Genomic DNA, 17315 nt, shown 5'->3' with positions numbered 1-17315 from the left:
AGGTCTTCTAGGAATTAATAAAAGGGGAAGTAATGAGACACAGAGGCTGTACATGAGACACTTTAGAAAGCAGGTGAAAACAAGTGAGGCCGAGTCGACGCCTCAGCACGTGGAAACCAGTGGCAGCGTCCACGGTCCGTGCGTGACGTCCTCAGAAACCCAGGACCCGAAGCAGGACAGGAGGAACTCCCACCTCCCGTGCTCCTTGGACTCTCTGACGGTGAGGCCAGCCCCTGACCATCAGGTGTTGTGTGCTTGTGCAGACTGTGGTCACACAGCCACAGACAGGACAGAGCTGGAAATCCACGGGGAAAAGTGCCAAGCAGGGGAGACCTGTGGCTTGTCCAGCGCGTCCGGGAGGGACTTGGATGGGCACGTGCACGGTCACCCGCACCCGCAGACGGCCTCCGGCCTCAGTTGTCAGTGCTGTCCGTCTCTCCCCGTGAGTGAGGAGGACCTGAGGGAGCCCGCGAAGGAGAAGCGCAGTCCGGGTCTCCTCTGCGCTCCCCGTGACCTGTTCTTTGTGTCCGAGAAGGACGTGGACGAGCACCGGACGACCGAGAAGCATATCCACTTGTCGGCTCAACCAAAGACTTCTCAGTCACTCAGCACTGACTTGGCTTTACAGACTTTCCCTTTAAGTACTTCAGAATCAGAAAACACAAAAGATTCTGTGAGTGAGCCAGGAAAAGCAGCTCAGGAAGAGCCAGTCAAGTCCAGGGTCAGCCCTGGAAATGAAGTAAGGCATTCGAGTAGGCCTCAGTTTCAGTGTAAGAAGTGTTTTTATAAAACCAGGTCTTCCACTGTCCTCACGAGACACATCAAGCTCCGGCATGGGCAGGACTACCACTTTCTTTGTAAAGCCTGTAATCTTTACTCGTTGAGCAAAGAAGGAATGGAGAAACACATTAAGAGGAGCAAACATCTTGAAAATGCTAAGAAAAATAATATTGGCTTAAGCTTTGAAGAATGTATTGAAAGGGTCTGCATAGGTGCAAATGACAGGAAGGAAGAGGCGAACATTCCCGGAGGTGGAAGGGCAGCTGGCCACGGAGAGGGCACGCACTTAGCAGAGCGCTCCGGTCTTGAGCAGAGCGTTCTGCCTGCCCCGGAGCTGCCACAGTCTGGTGTCATTGCCAAAGAGGGTGAATTAGCTTTGGCCACTACTCCAAAGAGAGGGAGACCTAAAGGTAACATCTCACGGACCTGTTCGCACTGCGGCCTTTTGGCCTCGAGTATTACAAACTTGACCGTGCACATTAGACGAAAACACAGTCACCAATACAGTTATTTATGCAAAGTGTGTAAGTATTATACCGTGACTAAGGGAGATATGGAGCGTCACTGTGCCACCAAGAAGCATAAAGGCCGTGTAGAAATAGAAGCAAGTGGAAAACAAAGTTCAGATGTCGTTGTTGGCCCTGAAGGGGGTGACCTTGAGGCCAGTAGGAAGAACGCTGGTTCAGCAGTTTCAGGTGAGCCTGCTAACAGGTCGGCTGAAGCAGCTCCCCTCCACGTCGGAAAAGCCAGGACTGGAGCACGGGAATCCAGCTGAAGTCAAAGCTGACAGTGTGTTTCATTCTCTAGATGGGGACGCTAACAGTCACCTGGAGAAAAAGGAACAGGTCTCTCCAGAACCAGAGGACCTTCCCCACCAGGGGGGTGCATGCGCCCAGGGCGACGTCACGGGTACAGGTGATAACAAGTGTATACACTGTGAGTTTAACGCTCACTCTTCTGCTTCCCTAGAACTGCACGTAAAACGGAAACACACGAAAGAGTTCACGTTTTACTGCATGGCGTGTGATTATTACGCCGTGACTCGTCGAGAGATGACGAGGCACGCGGTGACCGAAAAGCACAAGATGAAGAGGCAGTCCTACCTGAGCTCTTCCAGCGCGGAAGCCGCTGCCGCAGAGATGTCCAGAGACACCATCATACCCGAGGAGCTGCATCAACAAAATGCTGAAGAATTTCAAATAATTCCACACCAATCCTCTGAAACTCTCAAATCGAAAAGTGGTGCCGATTGTTCTGTTCTAGAGGAGAATGCTAATCTAGATGTGTCTAAAGTGCTCTGTGCTCCTGACTCTGTAGAAATTGAGACTGAGGAAGAATCCAGTCTCAGTGAAGATCACTCCTTCTGTGAAACTCTCCGCCAGCCCCTTGCCAAGGATAAAGTTCTGAGACCCGAGGAGATGGTTTCCCTTATTTCCTCTAATGATGGCTCCCCAGCCAAATTTCCGAATGAAAATTCAGGAAACTCGGCATTGAATTATGAGACAGCAAAGAGAACGCACAATGTGTTGAGTGATGTCGGCAATCCACACGCACACGGCCAGGGTGACGGAGGACTCGGAGGAGAAAAGGCAGAGAACGCCCTTGGCCGGCGTGCATGTCCCGGGGCGCTGGATGGAGAGCGGGCTGCCGAAAGCGCCTCGAGGAGAGTGGCCGGAGGACGGCTGCCCCTGCGGAGCGGTGGTCAGGATGGAGCTGGAAGCCTGCAGAGTCCAGGGGATTTGAGAGATGTCCCTGAAGGCCCCGTTCTGGAGAATAAGGAGAGTCTGATGAGTTCCCAGCATGAAACTAAAATTATTTTGGAAGAGGATGGTCTGGTTTCTGATAGCACCGTTGAAAATAATGATGTTTATGAAACTATAATCAGCATTGATGAGAAAGGACAGGCCGTGTACAGTTCTGGCCGGTTTGACTCTTCCATAATAAAAATAAAGAACCCTGAAGACGAACTGTTAGACCAGTCTGAAGAAGCCTTGGTAGCAGCAGGAGTGAGAATTAGTGAGCTGCCCTTAAAGGACTGTGCTCAAGGTGGGAAAAAGAAGAAGTCTGAAGGCAGTTCCTTTGCTGAATCCACACGGATTCGCTGTGATGACTGCGGCTTCTTAGCTGATGGTTTGAGCGGACTGAACGTCCACATAGCCATGAAGCATCCGACGAAAGAGAAACACTTCCATTGTTTACTGTGTGGAAAATCATTCTACACGGAGAGCAACCTCCACCAGCATCTGGCCAGTGCTGGTCACATGAGAAATGAGCAGGCCAGCGTGGAGGAGCTTCCCGAGGGCGGGGCCACCTTTAAATGTGTCAAGTGTACAGAGCCCTTTGATTCCGAACAGAATTTATTTCTGCACATTAAAGGGCAGCATGAGGAACTGCTGCGGGAGGTGAACAAGTACATAGTGGAAGACACTGAGCAAATCAACCGCGAGAGAGAAGAGAACCAGGGAAACGTGTGCAAGTACTGTGGGAAGATGTGTCGCAGCAGCAACTCGATGGCCTTTCTAGCACACATTCGCACTCACACAGGTACGTAAACCGCGGCACACCCGTGCTCACCTGTAGGGTCAGGCCAGCCACACAGGTGGGCCGTTCCTTCCCGTCCGAGCACGGAGTCCTCCGCTTTGTTTGCTGCTTGGCCAACACCCAGTTCACCTTACGCTGCCCTGTGGCTCTGGGTACCTGCCACGGTCTTTGTTGACACTTAACATTTCCAAAGGTAATCAGGTGAGCCTTAGTGATTCCATAGGTGGCATGTTTGGCCCGTTTCTTTTATCAGAAAGCCTGGTCCCTCTGATGCCTTTGTTAAAGTCCCGTCTCTTACAGCTTCTCAGTTGTTTCCAAGTCCTAATTGTTTGGTTTTCCAGGGTTTCTATTTAGTGGCACTTGGGGTTTAAGTAGACACATTAAATGACTTTTGAGGACTGGAGTATGAAATTTTTGTTACAATTTTAGGGATTTAAATCTATTCATTGCCAGGCAGTTTATATCCCACAGTGTAACTCCCAGGCAACAAGATTCTGCTTTCCAGGATCAAAATTAGTCAATACTTTTCAAAGTGAATATGTCCTGGCGATTTGGTTTTCATGGAGGTATCACTTGATTTAGTTTCTGTGCTCTTGTCACATGTAGTGTTCCATTTTAATGTTTAATTTTAGATAGAAATTTTTTTAAAAACTTTTTTTTTGGTGGAAAATACATAAGCCACTGTTCTAAATTTATGTAAAAATTCACTGCACTGTTTCTATAAACCTGCCATACATTCTTTATTTTAAATAGACAGCTTTTCTAAATCATTGTGCTCTGCTTAGACAAGTTCTGTCTCCATGGTTGAATTTATGAGTGGATTTGAATAATAAATTCACATTTCAATGAACATATTTTCATTAAAACTGTAAGGTTTATTTTACTGTACTTTTAAATAATGGCTTATTATTAAAGCTATACTTTAAATTCATGCAGTTTTTGAAACTTAGTGCATGGTTACAAGGAGGGAGACAAAAGAGTGTGAAACGTTGGTAGTTCAGAGTGATGAAAGATAGGTAAAAGTTTTTCGTTGAAGAAAGTAACAGGGCAACCTGTGTAAGGTTAATCTAGGTAAATATGAACATGGTACTCTTGATCCCTGCTATTTTCATGCAGTAGAACCATTGCTGGGGACTAAGTCCAAATCCTGATTTGTTGACATCATTAATACCTCTGTCGGTACTGTGTTGCAGCTCGCTTTCTGAAATGATACAGTTTTAGAAACAGGCTCGCTGTCCACATTGCAGAAAATAGGTGCTTTCTTAACGTGCCCTCCTCAGGCAGATAAAACAGAATAAAACTAAGAGGAAGATGCTAATGGAGCTCTTTTTAGAATTCTTTATGCAACTGTCTGGTCAAGACATGTTGCTTATAATTGATGTGTCCATTACTTGAATTCTCTTGTAATTATAGTCAATAAGTCTTGTAAATGTGTTAAAGCTCACTAAAAGCATACAAATTCAAGAACAGAGTAAGGCTAATAATTTAAAATAATCAATGTAGGCATTTCAGCACTTAATTTCCCTTGTGTGTTGATAGCTGATCATTCTTAATCCATTAAGATTTATTTAGTCGTTTACAATGCAAAATAGGTTTGCACTGGTCACTTGTGCCATTTGAAAATGTCCACCAGGTTAAGTGCAGAATGTAGTCCATTCGTCTTCCTTGACTATATGTATTAATTGCATTTAAAATCAAGTTAATGTGGATGTGAAAGTGAGGTAACTATCAATATGTGACAAAGTAACCCTACTTATATAAGTTACATCATTGATTGTAACATTTAGTAAAAGTTAGCATACTTTTTAACATCTTGTGTTGGGCTTATCAGCAAGTACATTTTTATTGTGCTCTGAGGCACCAGAGCGAGTGCACAGTGCCAGTCTACATTTTAAGTTTGCAAGTCATTGTTTGGAGGAGGCTGCTCTCTAGGTTTTAATTTGAGGGTTTTCCTTGGAGCATCTTAAAATGAATTGCTTTTCTGATACTTTGCTTGTGTCCATGAAATAGTAATTCAGGGACTGTTATTAATGGTTAACTGGAAAGGGGCTTATTCTTCCAATCCCTATTTTCATATTTTGTGATTTACTCTGTTTTATGTAACCTTTTCTTCCCATCCTTAACACGATAAAAGCAGCACTAGAAGAAATAAATGAGTTTTGGTTATCAAGACTGGTGGGGAAAAGGCTCCCGGTTTTCTGAGTGCCTGCTGGTGTGAAGCCATCAGCATGAGCAGCGTCTCGGTCCCTTTTACGTTAGTCGGACCAAAAATGCTGTTCGTTTTCCCTCCGGCATTGTTCTGTTAGGGCTTCAATTTCATACACCACGGTCATTGAGCCAGAGGGCTGAAGACCTTCACTTTCTGTTCAGAGCACTCTGGTCACTGGTGTTTTTTTCGAAGTGTCTGCACAGGGGAGGGAGGGAGTGGGGTGACTTCAGGGGAAAACTCTCAAGTTAGGGCTGGTAGTGTTTGTGTCTTAGTACAGGATGATTGAGCAGCCAGATGAGCTTGGGACAAGGTGGTGAGGGAGGGAGCGGGGACTGGAGGCGCAGAGAGAGCAGGAGGACTGTGCGCTGAGGTGGTTGTTGAGAAGATTCAGTGATGGGTTGTGTTCATCTTACTGGATTCTTTCAGACCTAAAGTCTGGTCACGACCTGTTCGGTGTTGATGTCATGTCCATGTCTCAGAGCAGTTACCGGTGACTGAGGCCGGGACGCCTGTGCACGTCTGAGGGAAGACTTAAAGTCTTTGGAATTCTTTTGGTAAAATTGTACAAACCAAGACTAGAGACTCTTCCATTTTCCCTTTCAGAAAACCTCACAGGCCAAACTGAAAAAAAAAAAAAAAAAAAAAGACAGGATAGTGCTGTCCCAAGGAATGGAACTATTTAAAATAATATTGATGGTTTGTAATAATCTCAACATGCCTGAGAGAGACAAATTTAGAAATATGCACTTTTACAAATTTTGCCTTATAAACACTATTCCTGGATTCATTTTGGGATGTGCCTGGCAAGCTTAAAAAATGGAAACATCAGTTAGGAAAAAATTTAAAAAAAAGGGGAAGTTTGCTTTTTTTTTTTTTTTAAATACAGAAAATATTACCTCTAGTTCCCAAGTATTTGAATTTTTATGGCACAGAAAGGAGGTGTTCACACATCTTCTCTGCGCGTAAGTTCTGAAGAGCAGTCAGGGCCTCAGTGGTTTCTGCGTGAAGACAGCCAGCAGGGCGGCTCGTTCATGTGCGCTCAGCGCGCCAGCCGTGACCCCCGAGCCCGAAGGAACTGGGCTTTCCTCCGAGGGGCCCTGCACAGTGCGGGGGCCCGCGGGAGGGCGGTGTCCAGCCCTGGCCCCACGGCAGGCGCGCAGGCCCGAGGCAGCATGGTGAGCAGCACCGGAGCTCAGTTACCAGGTCGCTGGAATCCTTTCACCACACCTGTGATACAGGTGTTGCGAGAGCTTTATCTTCTTAGTTTATTTAGGATCCTGATGCAGTGGCTGAGTAATAGTTTCCTCACCACCTGATCCGCGGTGCCGTTTAACATACAGTGCAGGTAAATCGGTTCTCCTCGCTCTTTTCTTTCGCAAGAGCCTTTATAGAATTCTGTGTCAAGAAGAAATGTTTCAAAGTAGTGATAGGCTCAGTTTTATCAGAATCGTTTAAATAAACTGTAGTTTCTAATGTGACCGATAGAATGTGATTGCTGTAAGCTGCAGTCCCAACCTGCTTTTGACATTTAAACATATAAAGCTGACTAGATATAACCATTCAGGTGCTAAATATATTTTACATCTACTTCTAGCAGTAGAAATGGAAGTATTAAGAGATCTGGCTTCATTGTCATTGAGCTGTGAAATATTCAACCTTGTCTGCCCGTGCTTAGTACTGTTGACTTTTTTATTTCTGTTAGAAGATTAAAATTGAATGCTTCACTTTTTTTTGTCAGCTTTTGGGAATTAAATTGAAATTTAAGACTCTAAAATTTTTTACTGAGTGCTTCAGTTTCAACAAAGTATTCTTAGAGGATTTTTTTTCCAAGGGCATTGCACGAAGTTCCATTGATCAAAAATGATATATTGCAACTTTTTAATTTGAGCTCCTTTTGTATATTTATTAAAGTTCACACATTTCATATTCTGTCTAACTGTATTAGAAGAGGTACCTTTGCCAAGTGGGTACCAAACATGCTATGAAAAATTTGGAAACATAATACTGATTTTAAACTGTGATCTTCATGATTTTGATTTGTTTCTGTGAAGATTTAGTCCTTAGAAGTGGAAAATGGCATGTACACGTTACACTTTCAGAGTGTCGCTTCTCGTTCGTGTGGGTACTGACTGTTTATGAGTGACTGTGTTCCAGTTAGAGTCTACCTATTGGTGACAACTTTGTGGACTCTGAAATAATTTTGTTTTCTCATTTTTAAGTAAAAGTTAATTTTATTTCTTTATGAAATAAAAAAAATTGTTGGCATTATGCCTTTTATGTTGAAATATTTGTTCTTGAAATCAGTAATAACCACAGTGTCAGTACTTCTGGATTGCCAAATCGTCAAGGATTTTTGGCTATAAAATGATCATAAAAGCAAATAATTTATCCACTATATATTCTTATATTGTGTAGTATTAAAATAGTAATGTAATGAATCATTTGGGATAAGTGTCAGAAAAAAACCCCTGAAATACCATTGTTACTGTGAATAAATTCAAAGCTGCAGAAATGTGAGGAAATGGGGATGAGGCCACTGAGAAATTTGATAATAAATATATTTTTAAAAGTATCAGCAGCTGTCTATGCATTTATGTTTTTAAAATGTTCTGTTTTAAATGTTGAGTGACTTTAAAAGCTATTTCTGTCGATTTGTAAGAAAAATATTTGAAATTATTTAGCTTCTCTCATACACTTAGTTCTGGTTATGTATTTTACTTTTGACTTTAAATTTTAAAATGTTACTGAAAGTTAGAAATACTCATTGAAACATTAAGGTCTTGGAATAATTATGGAATGCAGGTCTATTCAAGGTAGAAAGGAACTCAAGTATTCCATTTTGGGTACAGAAATTTGTAATTAGATTATAAGTATGATTCAAGATCTAGACCTCTTAAACTATCAGTAGTGTGCTGTTCAAATTCAAATCATATTGTATGTTAAATTTACTTAGGATCAAAACCATTCAAGTGCAAGATATGCCATTTTGCAACAGCTCAGCTTGGCGATGCCAGAAACCATGTCAAAAGGCACCTTGGGATGAGGGAATACAAGTGTCACGTCTGTGGGTGAGTAAATTGAAACCATCTCTGCCAGGGTGGGGGGGTCAGGGGGCCTGGAACTATGTGCAGGATATCCACTGTTTCGGAATCTCAGAACTGATACGAGTAAGAGGGGCTAAAATTATGCACGCGTATCCTCCTTTCCATTGTTATGGTAAATTCCTTAAATGCAGTTATGACATTCTTCTCCCACTTCTAATCCTGTACTGAAGATGAGCAATTTTATGGGCTACAAGGTCAATTTGAACCTGTAATCTGTAAATTGACTAAATTATAGGATGTTCATTCACATTGCCAGAGAGAACTGTAAATTCCATTTAAAGACATAAAAAAATACATAATATAGCTTTAGGAGTGTATATGTATGTTTTTTTTTATTTTGCTATACTGCTTTAATTTTAATCATATTAATGGTTCTTTGGATCCCCTGGACATATTCTATGAGGAAAAAAGCAGAAAAAGATTTGATTTCAGAAAACTGATTATTGCAGGAATGATGCTTAAAAACCCAGTGTATAAAATGTATGTTTTTGTGTAACTTTATTTCAAAACTTGTTTTCCTGTTTTAGTTAACGGCTCTTTCCTCTAAAGAAAAATTCACAATGTTTAATTGTCACTCAAATGTGTTGCATTTAATAGGAAGCACTGAAATGCCTTGATGCAAAACTAATTAATTTAGCAGAAATGTTTAAAAGGTTTTAAAATGCCGTGACATCTATGGTATATCATAGGACATTCAGAGCTGGATTTTAATACTCTACTTCTGATTAAAAATATATTTTAATGTTATTATGCTGGAGAAATTAACTAATAAGTGCATCATATAAAAACACTTTATGTGAAACCTGAGGAACCTGCAGTCCTTACGGTTAATTCACAGAACACCTCGGAGTCAATTAAGTTACGCAACATGCACATGTTCTATTAGGTTTATTTCTTCAGTGGAAGACTCCGGTTGGCACTGCTGCACACATATCTTTTAAGTCAAAAACCGCATCTGTGTTTTGTTGGACAGTACATTTCATCATGGAATGCAGTTGCATTTTTTGACCCTTAAGATAGTTTTACAAATAACTTTGCAAGCAGCTTTATGGACCATGCTCTGTGATTTATTCATTGGCAGAACTGATGGTTCAATGACTTGCAGCTAAAGTAAATGAAGATGAACCTTTGCCCTGAAGCCCCCTGAAGATCAGTGGGAGAATGAGTCTGGTTGCTACTGATTTTAGCTGCAAGGGTCGAGTGCCAAATGGTTCATTTTAATTGTTCCAGGTCTTGGAATTTTAAAAGATAATCTCATTTATTGTTTTTATGATGTGAGTTATAGGCAAGAGGAAGGCCCTGACTCCAATGAAAATTTGCTATAAGATGGCAATAAGCAGTTTCTTCCTCATTTCTGCAAAATAAGACAACAATTTTTGCATACTCTGTTATTAGAAACCTAATTCCATTCATTTTTATTAGCGTTACCAAGACCTGGAAAGAGAAGAAGAAACTTTCAGAGAGCAGTTTCTGGCATATATAGCGTCAGAAACAGTACCTGGTTGGTTGGCTGTGGTTGTGTGATTTAAGCAGTGCACACTTTGCTTATGCACACGTTTTGCACTAGTAGTTTATATATTTGATTCCCAAGGTAAAGAATTACAAGTACATATAAGCTATGTTGAGTTTTGTACTGCTGTCATAGAGGCCTGCATGTATGTGTGGGTGTAGAAAAAGCAATTTAGATTCCAAAATTGTATCTCTTAGAATTACAGTAGTCATTGAATTTTATTTGACCAAGAAATAATAGTTCTCTTAATTTTTTAAGTGAAATTTGATTTAAAAGGGACATAACAATAATTTGTACAGGGTTGATATTTTTAGAGTGAAGCTGAACGTTCTGAAGAATTGCAGTGAACTGAAAAAAATGCCTGTTGATCTATGAGGTTGAGACAGGACAGTAATGAGTTAACAGCCCTTTAATGCTAACGAAAAGTATCATAGGTTGTTCTGTATTTCATGTGTTTCAGAAGGATAGAGCAGTATGTAAGTTAAAAATTAAAGTGGAAAACATTAAAAAAAAAATCCAGAGTTGGCTATCAGGTTAGTGGCAGCAGAGAGCACTGGTACATTAACATCACTGACAATGTCAATTCATTATCATCGACGGCTAAATAATCTTAGAAATGCTCGGTGGACCTATTAGTTCCTGAACATAAGCAGCTCATGCTGCATTTCTTCATTAGCTTTAATTGCTATAAATTTTACCTTTTCAAAAATCAAGCTTTAAGAGGCGAAGTGATCTTTCTGGAACATTAACTGTATAATTTTGTCACAAACAGAAGGTCCTGCACTGTGTTTTCTTTTCTTCAATAGTTAGTATCTTAGTTTCCGCTTTAGAATTTTATTAATAACCCCTTCATTATTTGAGTTGTAAGAAATACACTGTTTTTCAAATAGTTCTGATTCAGTCAATGATCTATGAAAACAGTGAGGCAGACACATTTAACCCTTTTGAGAAACCATAGTATTTTATGGTGAAATTGATGAAAACAACATAGAATGCATTCTGTTGAATTGAGCTCTATATTAATGTTTCAGATTATTTGTGATTGACTTTTTCATATCTTTCATATAAGAAGATTTTAGATGCTCATCAAATATATATCATATATTTTTTACTAAGGCTTAAACTTAAAATTTAGAAAGCAAAAACTGCCTTTTAAATTTTTATTTCAATTGTTTGAACCTACATTGATCTTCTTTGGATTTTTAAGCTCAGGTTTAAGATATCTTTCTCCCCCTCACCAGCAAATCTTAGCCACAGTATAGCATGGATGTAAGTTATTTGACAAAAGAAGCTGAATTAGATGTTTAATTCCTATTAGGTAGTAGGATTCAGAATTCAGGATTTAAATTTTGTTTGTCCATGGTTTACACACTCACGTCAGGGTATAGATTTAAAAAATGTATTGCTCTGCGCTTCCTGTTTTGAGAACGTTATAGATAACGTCATTTAAAGGCCATTCATTTTACTTTCACTTTTAGGAGGAGCAGTTTTTGAATTACAGTTTCTTAGTGTTTTTCTTATATCTGAGTGTGATCTCAAAAGGAATTTTATGAATTATAGGTGTTTTGTATTTAGCACTTGATGGATAACATGAACATGTGCTGTGGGTCGGATATAGGGCTAAGTAGGGGAGAAAATAAAAAATAACAGAAAGCACCCTTACATGGAAGTTAATAATTTTGGGGGGAACATATGTTTAAAAATAGGTAAATACATTTTTACTAAATCCATGATCTCTATCTTTTTTTTTTCCAGTGGTCAACTTAAAAATCTCAGTGGCTTAAGAATGTCATTAGGGGTACCATGTTTTTGTTAAATTCATTTAAATTTATTTTAGTAATCTCTTTCTTCACATATATACACACACAATAGTATACAGATAATACTCTCAATTATAAATAGTATTTATGCAGTGCTGTGGTTTAGTGTGCGCCTTAATTAACATTGATTTCATTTGTTGATATCAGTTTCATGAGATTATTTATCTCATGTTTAATGTCCCCATTGTACAGATGGTAAACTTGAGAGTACAAGTATTTTTCGTGCTGAACCTAACTAATGTGCTAGTCGTGGTAGACTGCTGTTCCCTTTCCTTTAACTCTACCTTTTCTTTATTTCTCTGCTTTTGTAGTATCTGTTGTTTTAGCTACTGAGTTTAATTTGTGCTTACTATTTTCTCTCGAGGCTGTTTTCTGTAGCATGTGATGACTATAACTTAGTTGTTTCCAGCTCCCAGCCACTTTTGTTTTTTGCTTTTGCTCAGACTTAACATTCTTCTAAAAAATTACTTGCACTGTTTTTCACTTTAGTATTCTGGTATTCAGTCTCTGTCTCTCTCTTTTGGTATCTTGTTCTCTGTTTCACTTTTTTCATATTAAAGTGTTACAAATAATTTTGTTTTTCCTCGTTATTCTTTATGTATTGATAATTTGTTGTACTTGAGTGGTTACAAATTGAATGTTAGTATAATAGAAATAAGTGCCTAAACAAATGAAGGTTTTATTGTCTTTCCATTAGGATGACAGGGGTAACATTGATCATCCTGGGTTATTGTTTTTGTTTCTCATTACTAATTACTACAAAAAAGAGTAAGTAGAAAATTAGTAAGTAGCCTCTGATTTCGGTAAACCTGGGAAATGCTACCTAACTCCTGCTAGGCCACTGTTTGGAAAGACTCCAGTATGCCTGGTTCAGGGGTTGTGCTGTGTTCTGACTGCTCTCCCTGGGTCTAGTCTGGAATCGTATATGTAGAGATAAACAGTGGTGCAGGACTTACCTAATCCGGACAGAATAAGGGCATTTACTGAATCTGTCACCTCTGGGTTCATGAAAACAGATTCCAGACATTTTCTACTGTGTATTAATGTTCTTGTGAACTGTTTATTCTTAGTTGCTTTAAGAAACCTTAAATAGAAAGTTACTAATGCAGTAAAACTCTCTTTTTTGTGTGTGTGGCATTACCTAGTTTTTGTGCATTAGAAGGGATCTCTATGTAGATGATTATAATGTCACTTTCTGACCTTTGCAGCTTGAATAATTGTAAATCATTGCTTCATAACGTGTCAGAGAATGTCTGTACTAGGCAATTAAATGGCAGAATATAATAGACCAAATTATTGCCTGTCATGTTTTCAACAACACAGTTAGTATTTGAGTTACACTTAATCATTACGTGCATTAGCAACTTCATTGGAATCCAGCTTCAGGCTGAGCATGAAATACATTACATTATTTAAACCTCTAATGGTACAAGTCATTTATTTGTGTTGAAGTGTACAACATGCAGAGTTTCATAAAGCAAGGAACACTTGAGAGCTTAATTTATCCAAATCAAAGTCTAAATGCAGATAAACACAAGTGGCAAAAATTAGTAATTTTTATAGGCTGGAAATATTTAAAAATACATGGTTGTGGGTAATTGTAGGCAGCAGGAATAAATTAAAATCACTATTTTTAGTCTGCTCTGGGAACTAAACCTAAATCATTAAAAGCACCATGGAATTGCATTTTTAGCTGAACAATTAATTACACCCATCATATCCACAGATGTACCCAAATGAAATAACTTTTTGGTTCAGCTGATTGTTTTGGTTAAAGAGATATAGAAAAAATGATACAGATAGAAAAGTTTGTTTTGTATTGTGTCATAAATTATGCTTATAACAATGTAAAGAGCTGCATCTCTCAGTTTTGTAAAAAAAACTCATTTGACATTAAGATGCTTGTATTATAAAGGATGTATTACATATTTTATCTCTATAATATTTTAATGCTTTTTGTTTAATGATATATTTTTGCCTTTAGTTTGAAATTTTTAAAATCCCATGTAATGCTTACTATCTGTCTTCCTGGCAGTGAGGAGTACCAAATGTACATGGTTAGTTTATTCCTCTGATGTTGAAGTCCTTGAAATACTATTTAAATAGTGAATGGATGTTATTTTATATTTTTTTTTTATAAAAAATCACTTTTCATTTTGAAAATCTTAAGAGATGTCTTCGTCATTATATTAAAGTAACACACACTCTTTCTCAGATGTGATTTAGGTACTTCCCAGTGAGCTGTTTCCTAAGTCCAGGAGAGAGTGGAGGGTAAGGTTGGGACGGTGGAGAAGAAACAGAAGAAAATGTTTCCTGCATCTCCTCGCAGGAAAAAGAGAGTGTCTTTGTCACCACCATACCCTGTGCTCCTTTTTTGTGATAGTGTTTTCTCAGCTTTTTGCCAGGGAAGAGTAGGGCCATGGATTCATTCCAAGGCCGTCAGTATGATCAACTCATCAGAAAATAGGAAGAATACACATTGTCATTTGTTGGTGTTGTGCCATGTGTTGTAGTTGAAAACATTGGGCTCTGTCTCTAAGGTCTTTTCCAGTGAAAAAGTCTTATTACCTCAGTGGCTTAAGTCATTCTTACTTTATTTTTATCTTGAAATGGTTCCATGGTGACTTTAAAATCCTATTGTGGAACCACAAGGTTCTTCAGCCCTCCTGAGCCCCTAGGTGAAATACAGGAGGGCAGCCACTCTTCTTGGCTTCCTTTGCCAGCCCTGTGATTTTTATTGTTAACCTGTTTTCTCCCTCCCTCTTCCTGTTCCTGTGATTGTGAAAGTCCTTTACTTTCTGCAGGGTTTTGTTCTTTGATTTGTCCGAGACTGAGTAAGAGGAGGTGTTGGAAATGTAGATAGGAGGGAAGTACAGACACTGATTCAGGTATTTGTTCGCTTCCTGTTGGGCAGATTCTTGAGAGTTTCCTCTTCGAGGAGGCCTAGGTGGTGCAGGGGCCCTGCTGTCACGTGCTCCCAGCCGGAGGCAGACACAGAGAGGCGCACTGCAGGAGTAAGAGCGAGGGACGGCGGTCCCCAGGAGGGGTGCCCAGCTCCGCTTAGAAGCAGCAGGAAGGGCTTCATCCAGAGGCTAAGTTTGAGTTGGTTCTTGAAGGATGAGGAAGTATTTATATGCAAGGCAAGTTTGGACTTTTTTTTTTTTATTAGAGGGAACAAAAGAGCAAAAATAGCAAAGGGTAGAATAGCATGGCATATTAAGAATACTGCAATAAATTCCTGGAGTTTCAAGTGGCCAGATGGAGTGAAGTGGGGGATTTAAAAAAATATTAAATATTTCTGGAGCATCAGTATGTTCCAGTGCTATTAATCTTCAGGGTTAAAAGATCAAAACAACACTTGCTGCAAATGGGCGGAGAAAGCTCAGGTAGAGAAATGAATCTCGTTGCCAATTCAGAAAATACTTCCTCAGACAGGTAGAATTTGGTGTGAAGGTGAGTTGGGCTTGAGCAAAGAACCAGGGGCAGCCGATTCCAGGCGGGGCTGTGAGGATGTTCAGTCAGGAGCCTGGTAAGTTCAGGAGCTGCAGGGACTTTGGCCCTGTCTGAGGTGGGGTCATAAAGCGAGGGGGCAGTTGGCAGGGCCAGACCGCGACACTGTGCCGTGCTCTGGTGTTGAATGCTGGCCTTCTCCTCTGCTTTCCATCCTTTTTTTTTTTTTTTTGGCTTGTCCAACTATCTTCCCAATTTCCTGGACTGTAGGCAGCGAAGGAAGTAGAGAGCCTGGTAGGAAGTGGATTACTGCTTCAGAGTCAAGGAGTATGCGATTTGGCCATGGGGAATTACTTTTAAGAGAATTTCATTGTTCCTAATTTTAATTAGGAATGCTGTTGATTGTGGATAGTGGTAATGGAAACAGGTCAATACCAGTTCCATACAACGTAGTGCAGCCTAGTCCCAAATAATGATTACAAGGACACACAATTTCGTGGCCGTGATGCAGATGCCCACATGCAACTCGTACATTGAAAGCGGACATTAGAGCTGTGCTTCCAAGTGCAGTTCATCTGATGGGCAGTGTCCATTGGGTGGGAAGCCGTCAGTTAGAAAATGTATGTATATACTGTTGAGTAATGGATGTTACTCCCCTAGTCCTTAGTCTTCGGGTGCTTTTCTTGTTTCCAGGGCATAGAAATGGGTTCTGTTTCTGTGGGCTCTTCTCCACACCCTCTGTTCACTTTCAGTCATTCCTGGAGCTCCTTTTTTCCCCTCACTGACACTTGCTTTAGCATTTTACCAAGAATGAGTACAAAGTCTTTGTTATCTAAGTGTTAGAGTGCCGAGTAACAACAGTTCCAAGCACTGTTTAATGCTCCTCTCTAGATATATGAATTTTTAGAGAATTATTTTTGGTTTGCATTCCCATTCAATGAAAAAAAAATACTATTTACTGCTGAGGAGCTGTAGGAGTGTATTGAGGTGGACCAAAAGGGTGGTTGTTTTGAAGGGCTGATAAAGGGTTAATTAGCATCGTACATACACTGTCAGCTCTACATGTGGTGCATGTGGAGCTAGAAGGTTCTCCCTATCAAACCTGGCTAAACGTAGTATCTTCCCTCCTAATCTGTTTTAGAAGTGCTGTTGTAAATGAAGTAGGTGAAAATGGTCTCATATTGTTAACACACCTGATAATTATCATGATCATATTAGCAAATAAATATGATTTCTTTATATTGTGGCCAGGCAGTGCTTCCGTATCTCAATTTGCACTAATCTGAAAAAAGTGGAATGTGTTTAAACTTAAAAAGACACTTTAGTATTCCCCCCTGGAATTTATTTAAAAAATAAGATTTTAGAATTTACACTTTTCTCTGGTCTAATCCATCTAGTGAAAAGGTAAAGAAATTTGCATCAAGAACTTAAGTGATTTTTTTTTACAAATGGAGATGAGAACCCAGGACTTCTGACTCTGGGGTTAATATTATTTCTATTATATCCTGCTGGTGTGCTGTTTAGTTTCAATGTATCTCTTAAACTTTTTGGTTTCTCTATTTTCAGCCACCAGTCTTTTTAACAAGGAAAATAATGGCTACATGTTTAAGTACAAAGTTAATTAGTTGGCAGGTTTGTCCATTCATTTTTCAAACATTTTCTTACAAACCTGTGGGAGCTCTGTTTCCAGGAACTTACAGTGGTGAGTCTGTTGTAATTCCTTTTGAGTTTAGATGGTCAGCTGTCATCAAAAGATGTCATTACAGAGAAGGTGATGCAGATACACAGGGAGGTTGGGAATTCATTTTGGTACAGTTGTTTTCTGCTTTGCTTCAGATGATCCTACACAGGCTGTGAGAATTACATCTAGAACAAGCTGGCTTGTCAGAAACAGCATTCAC

At 39.8% G+C, this 17315-nt stretch overlaps 1 protein-coding gene across 1 annotated transcript in view; it reads left to right on the top strand.

The window, feature by feature from the left end:
- ZNF407 (zinc finger protein 407) overlaps positions 1-17315 on the top strand; it is a 364894-nt gene that overhangs the window by 25468 nt on the left and 322111 nt on the right. Inside the window, 3 exon segments of the mRNA XM_032470454.1 lie at positions 2-1507; positions 1509-3324; positions 8484-8598. Of these exon segments, the coding sequence (XP_032326345.1) occupies positions 2-1507; positions 1509-3324; positions 8484-8598 (3437 nt within the window).

Source organism: Camelus ferus, chromosome 30 (genome assembly GCF_009834535.1).
Source record: "Camelus ferus isolate YT-003-E chromosome 30, BCGSAC_Cfer_1.0, whole genome shotgun sequence".
Classification (NCBI taxonomy): Eukaryota; Metazoa; Chordata; class Mammalia; order Artiodactyla; family Camelidae; genus Camelus; species Camelus ferus.
Note: the sequence above shows the minus strand (reverse complement) of the source record. Positions and strands in the feature narration are given on the sequence as shown.